Below are 6807 nucleotides of genomic sequence, written 5' to 3'. Positions count from 1 at the left end.
GTTCTTTTAGTCGAAATAAATTGAATACATAATTGTATTGTAATATTACACGATGTTAAAGTTAATTATGAAAATAAACTACTTAGATTGAAATCTACAGTTAATGGCTTACGTTATGTTAACTCTTTATTTTAATATATTAAAATTATGTATAGATATTCAAAGTTCATTATTTATAAATTTGAACATATTAGGTCAAATATTGAAACAAAAAAAAAAAATTCATAGAGACCAAGCTTCTTTCTGTTTCATTACTGGTTCTGTGCTCATTTTATGAATTATTCATATTGTTGATGGAAGATGATGTGAAATAGTTCGTACTAAGTTCAAATGGTAAAATGAGGTAAATTATTAGACTTCAGATTCAGAACTTGAAGAACATCTTGAACTCACTTTTAAATTTTTATATGAAGAGTAAAGAACTGAAAGCGCAGGAGGCATCGATTTCATTTTTTTTTTTTCGAAAGAGGTGTCTTACCATTTAAACGGTAAATCAAACAAACAAAAGAGCAACGACTTATAACGATAAAGCAACTACATAATACCTAAGAATACAAATTCGTGTTTTTCCTCATATAATTTTGCCCAATTAGACTAGGCATCACGTAATGTAGTGATACGTAATGAGAACGTTAGAGTGAGAGACTTACTGATAAGGGTCAGCATCATGGATGAGGACACGTAGGCAGAGAGGATAATCATGAGGCTGGCGATGATGGCGAGGGGGATGGACTTGGTCGGGTCTGTCGCCTCCTCTCCGGTGGTCGCGATGATGTCGAACCCGATGAATGCGTAGAAGCAGGTGGCCGCTCCTGTAAATACCTGCAAGCCAAGATTTAAAACGCTGTAAGTCATTACACAATGGTTTATCTCTGTAATTAATTATTAATTATACTAATAAATCATATACGTTGCCTGAGCCAAAGCCCTACTAAAGAACAGCAGAAGAAACAAAACAAGCTCATCTGTCAAAGAATTAATTTTTTTTTATCTGTACATCTTTATTCAAATATATAATTTGATATGACAGTCAGTGAGTGAAATGTTTAACTTTTAAAACTGTCATGATAGGGATGGGAGGAGCAGTGCCCAGTGGCAACATCTCTTGGGTGATATAAAATAGGAAAAGATCTCTCATCCGCCTTATCTCCAGTATTCTATGTATGTTGTCGACGTGATCGTCTTGGCCACGAAATTTATAAGGGTGTTATGATGTCCGTGTAATTTTTCATGGAATCGTTTGTAGTTGGTCCGTATGAGTTCATTAACAGTTGTTGTTTGAAGGCCAGTATATAAAGCTTTTTTTTTTTGCTTTTTTTTCGGCCAAGACTCCCACTGGAGTCCTATACTGCTATACTCTACTATACTATACTATACTCCTATACTATACCAAGTTAAGTTGTGGACGTACTAAGGTGCTTTTGTAATTGTCCTAATGTTTTTGCCTTTTAATTTAAACCAGCTGATCTCTGACATTGTTATAGATAGATAAGAAAGCTATGTATGAAAAATGAGAAAAACGTGAGATGCGTCATTCGTTTATCCACATGTTATTCCTAGTTTGTAAACGAATTACCGACAATGTAATGAAAATTTTACATCCTTTGCCAATTGTTTGATTAGTTAAACATGAGCATTACAGACAGGTAAATTTCCGGTTTATCGAAAAAAAATTCAATTTTGGAACGCTACGGACAACTAGAAAGTTATGGAAATTAATCGAAATTGAGAATAATGGATATTAACTTGTAAAAAAGAAAATAATATGTGAATGTCATTCGTACATCACAAAGTATCAAACCTATATCTACCTGTAAAAATGGCGATTGTTTGAAAATCTTAATAAAAAAATATTTTTCCATTGGAGCTTCATATCTTTAAAACTATCTACCACACTAAAAAATCTTGTAAAACCTCAATTAAAAGAAGGGTCAATTTCCTAAAATATGAGCCCTAAAACAGCTATTTAAGTTAAATAGTTCCCGAGAATACTTTTGTAGAAAGTAACCTTTTATAAAAAAGCTACTGAAAATTCAGTAAGTTAGTGGCGTTGTTCAAAAATCAGTAGTTGTTCGGACAAAATGTCTTTTGAAAAATTCATAAGAACTACTAAGAAAAAAAAAACGTTATAAACTACTTCATACTAAATGAAATTAGTTTAATAGTTTCAGAAATATGTTTTTCCCGAAATTAATTCACTAACTACTGATTTTTCAATATGAAATGTTGCTTTTTAAAAACTGCGCATAGAGAACTATTAAACAACAACAGCTCTACTAGTGCTTATATTTTAGCTAGTTGGCTCTACTTTAAATCATGTTCTATTAGTTTTTGTAGTGTTGTAAGGAGTTTCAATGATAGAGTAATTAATAATGAAATGATAACAGTAATAATTAACATAGTATTAAAGAAGCATACCCCACTCCAGCCGTAGGGTAGGAAGCCCTTGTGGTTGGACCAGGTGTTGGTGTCGACGTAGAAGAGCCCGGCTGCCATGAGGAAGACCCAGGCTGCCAGGTTGAGCATGTTGAGGATGTTGTTGAACAGCAGCGACTTCTTCACTCCTGCCGCAATCACCAGCATCATCAGGAGTGTGATAACGCAGGCTATGATGTCAGGGGGTCGATTCGTACCTGGGTGCCAAAAGATAGGATTTTTAAATATAAATAAAATAATAATTTTATAAATATGTAAGGAAAATAATTATTCATCTGTCAGTGTAGATATAAAAATAGAACAGAAGAATTGCAAGTTACAATCACCCTAACTGCTTAGGAGTTATGCAGAACACGCCTGACTATTAAGCCAATAATCTCAGAAATAACTTTGCATGTATAGTTATGCATTTTGCATAACTTTGCATTCATTGCATAGCTGCGTTCAAATAGCCTTGCATACCGACTTTACTGATTAGAGATTCAGGTAATATTAAGTTAAAAATATCTCTCAAAATTAGTACTAGTTAATCATTAACACCCTATTCAGGAAATAAAAATGATCATTCCAGATTTTATTTAAATAAATGTTTAATTAAGGATGGCTTCTTCTGCTGCCGACAATTCGATCTCTAATTTACTAATCAAAAAGCTTTTGAAGTAACGATCATTAAATCAATGAAATTCTCTCACCCCTTCCTTCAAAATATATAAAATGATAATTATAATATTCATATAACAAAACAGTCGTTTCGTCAAGTAGTGATAGTTAATATAGTTAATTTAATTGAGTGCTGGAGTTATTGATATGAAATATGAATCATTCCGTTAGTAATGCCAACATTATTATAACTCGGGCCACTATCCAGGATTCTCTAAATTTAGGCATGCCTTAACACTCCTCCTCTATACTCTGTCCCCTCTCCCCCACAATAATTATTTCATATAGAATATAAAGATTTTTTTCCCTATTTTTTTATTAATTGTGAAAATATAGCTAAAAATATAAAGAAAACAGTCTGTAACCAGTATAAGTTGGAATATACGATCAATACATTACTCAAAGGAGAATCTTTGAGCGAATATTTATATATATATAATATTTAATTTTTATAAGTTTAGTTTTCGAAAAATACTGCTGTCACAGATAAGTTGCTACCATACTTACAAGAATGACAGAGTACATCTCTGAGTTAAGGAAAATTTTCTAATGAAAGTCACACCCAGTCATACATCCAGTTGATTTTAAATCTCTATTAGAGAGTAATAATTTCATCAGTTGTATTAAACAAGCCGATTCTTAATTTCCCTAACGACCCAGAAAGAAAATGACAATATTATATAAATAGAAAATTGTTTAAATGATGTATCTTAAAAACTAATTCTGCATTATGTTTTTTACATAGATCAAAATATTGTAGAAGGTCGAAAATTTATAATTGGGTGCGTAATCACGTATCGTGACTAGCCGAATACTTAATGTTTATTCAAGGTTAATCTTGATGATTTAAGGTCAACAATGTTAAATTTTTAGTGCATTATATCATTACAAAGCGTGCGCGGTGGCCACAGGGTAAAGCGCGTGGTTACTAACTCTAAGGACCCGAGTTCAAATCCAGCTGGGTAGAAAATTGTTTTCTGTTACACTGTAGCCGTGAGTCAACTCCTGTGGGTTCTTGGGACCCTCCTGGGGTCCACCAAGGCTCTTAAATTGGATATCCTTAATTGGGTAAAAATCTGGCGTTCGAGCTTGATTCTGACCAAATCACCTCCTTGCACAACCGTTGGTCTAGTAACAGTACTTCTTTACGTAGTACTGAACCCCTGGCCCTTCATGGGTTGTAGCGGTACAGATTTATCATTACAAAAATGTAAATAAATCAAATTAAAAAAAAAGTTATCTTAGTTATTCATTATTCAGTAAACTACTCATTTATCCTCATGAGCATAATGAGTTGCAGTAGATAAGTCTCTCTCCATTCATGACCACGCAGACGGTGAGTAAACGCCACAATGCGCACTAGCACACAGCGGATACCACTATCTACTTTACCATGCACTTCAGGTAATAAAAGTATCTCAAACATTATTGTTTTCATATATGTATTTATCTTACGTATGTTTTAATTATTTCAGTTTTACATTAATAGGCAAGAAAGAAGTATGAGCCCCATTCCTCACTGTTATCGAATTTCTAGTTCTTTGATTCTTTAACAGTAAAGAAATAGGCCTATTACCGATAGCAAATATGAGAATTAAACGTCGCATTAAAAGAATAATAAACAAAAGATATAGAAAAACAAATAATTTAAAAAGTATCTCATACTAACTTGTTAGATATGTTATGTATCCCTGATAATCCTCCGAGGCGTCTGAAAAGAAGATGGCCACGGAACCTTCTAATTTAAATTAATGTTTGAAGTACCACCAATGGGTGGTTCCTTCCCAGGATTTACAAGTGTATACGAAACATACAACATATTTACCTATTGTATTATTTTGTACAGCTGTAAATTACATTAAATAAATAATTTAAAAAAAAAAAATATGTACTATTGATATACAGTTTAATTATATATTGTTATTTACCGCTATAACATAAATAGATATTTTATTTTAAATTTATTTCATATAATTGTATAAAATAAATTATTTTATTTGAAAAAGGAAGAATTGTGTCATTCACCAAATCCAGTTTAATTCAAAGACTCTTCCAGTAAAAGTTCATAAAGTTTTAAAAAAAAATATGTTATGTAATTTACTCATTTATTACTTGTCTCTAATAACAAATAATTTCTAATTGGAGAGATGAAAGTAAAAATATAAACTGGAAAATATGCCTTAAGAAATCAAGAATTACCTATATATCATTACTGTTTAAATATTTTTATCTTCATTACTCGACAATTTGAAAATTATTTTACAACATTGCAGGAGCCAAACTGTAAGCTTGAACCCTATGATGAAATAGCCTACCAAGTGATCAACATAAAATCAATTGGGGACTGGCCTACGCAACTGTTGTCAACAGGGCAAGGGGATTAACCTGTAAATTAAATTCACCAGCGATCAATCCCGACGTTCAGCGCCTACTGCTTGAAGCCACGAACAGGGCTCATTAATTTTAAAATATTTTAAATAGGTAAGATTTATATTTAAAAATTTTCATAAATAAAGAATTTTTTATTTTTCAGAAAAATATTAAACCCAGTTTTTAACGTTCCCAAAGGCTTATTAACTGCATGCTTGATAAATTATTTTATAATTAAGGTTTTAGTAATGAGCCCAGTAAACATGAATTCAGAGAAAAAAAAAAGATTTACTACATAATATAAAACTGATTCCAGCCACGGGAATGTAGCATTATTTGTTTAATAAACCTCAGCAAGAATCCCTAAGTATTTTAGAGAAGTAGTGCCTCAGTTGTTTTAGAGAGTTGTTTTAGCAGTGGCTTTTAACATGAACCTGTTCTGTAAAACAAGGACTGGTTCCTTTGAATTTCTAAACTTGTTGTTAATCATAAATGTTTAATATTTCTATAAAAATCAAGGCCCTCTCTATCTCTAATGGTAATATTTGCCAAAATAAATTTACAAGATATTAATTTCTAGTTTTTCGGGAAATACTTTTGGGTTATGAAAGATTATACTTCAGGAACCATTAGACGTATCGATGTCTGCCGGATCTGAAATTAACGCTAGTGCAATTGTTAACGCCATAATATAATTTACCTTGTAAATAATTGTAAATAGTATTTGAGTTTTATTAGTATTTAATTTAGTTACATTTATTTTTATTTGTATTGTTTTATTTACATTTAGTTATTTGAAAAGAAAAAAAATGTAATTATATTTGTTTGTTATAATGAGTAATAGAGGCAGTTGCTAAGAGTTGATAATCGTCGCTAAGAGGTTGCCTAGCAACGGGCCTACCATCTTAGTTTTTTAGAGCAATTCCGGCTAATTAGTGGCCATGATAGCGTCTCAGCAGCCCTGTCTGCGTTTATAGTTTAATAGTTTAGACATTTTTTGAGTGTTTTAGTCGTTATAACAATTCGGAACCAGACCACTTCTGTGTTTCGATTTTAATATGAGTTCCAGCCACTATGCCAACTTTGGACCATTACAACGGTGTATTGGGCTACAGAGCTGCGACCTATACATCTCGGCAGCACTCTTCCTCTGACCTATCGGAGTGGAGCAACCTTTCGTCGTGCAGTATTTATTTTATATATTTATTTGTTTGTTTATTTGTAAATTAGTTTATTGTCATTTTCATAATTTATCTAACTATTCAATTTTTATATTTTTAGTTGTATTCATTATTAGTCATCTTTTATTTATTTTAGTTTTAGTTTTTAAAATGTTTAAAT

The 6807-nt window shown here is 31.8% G+C and overlaps 1 protein-coding gene across 1 annotated transcript in view; it reads right to left on the bottom strand.

The window, feature by feature from the left end:
* Positions 1 to 6807, bottom strand: part of LOC106678399 (solute carrier family 7 member 14) — a gene marked incomplete at its 5' end in the record, with an annotated part of 170552 nt that overhangs the window by 48691 nt on the left and 115054 nt on the right. Inside the window, 2 exon segments of the mRNA XM_014416879.3 lie at positions 651 to 822; positions 2419 to 2633. Coding sequence (XP_014272365.1) covers positions 651 to 822; positions 2419 to 2633 — 387 coding nt within the window.

This window comes from Halyomorpha halys, unplaced genomic scaffold (genome assembly GCF_000696795.3).
Source record: "Halyomorpha halys isolate HHAL.00 unplaced genomic scaffold, Hhal_1.1 Scaffold140.1, whole genome shotgun sequence".
Taxonomy (NCBI): Eukaryota; Metazoa; Arthropoda; class Insecta; order Hemiptera; family Pentatomidae; genus Halyomorpha; species Halyomorpha halys.
The sequence above is the reverse complement of the archived record's forward strand: the minus strand, read 5'-3'. Positions and strand labels throughout refer to the sequence as shown.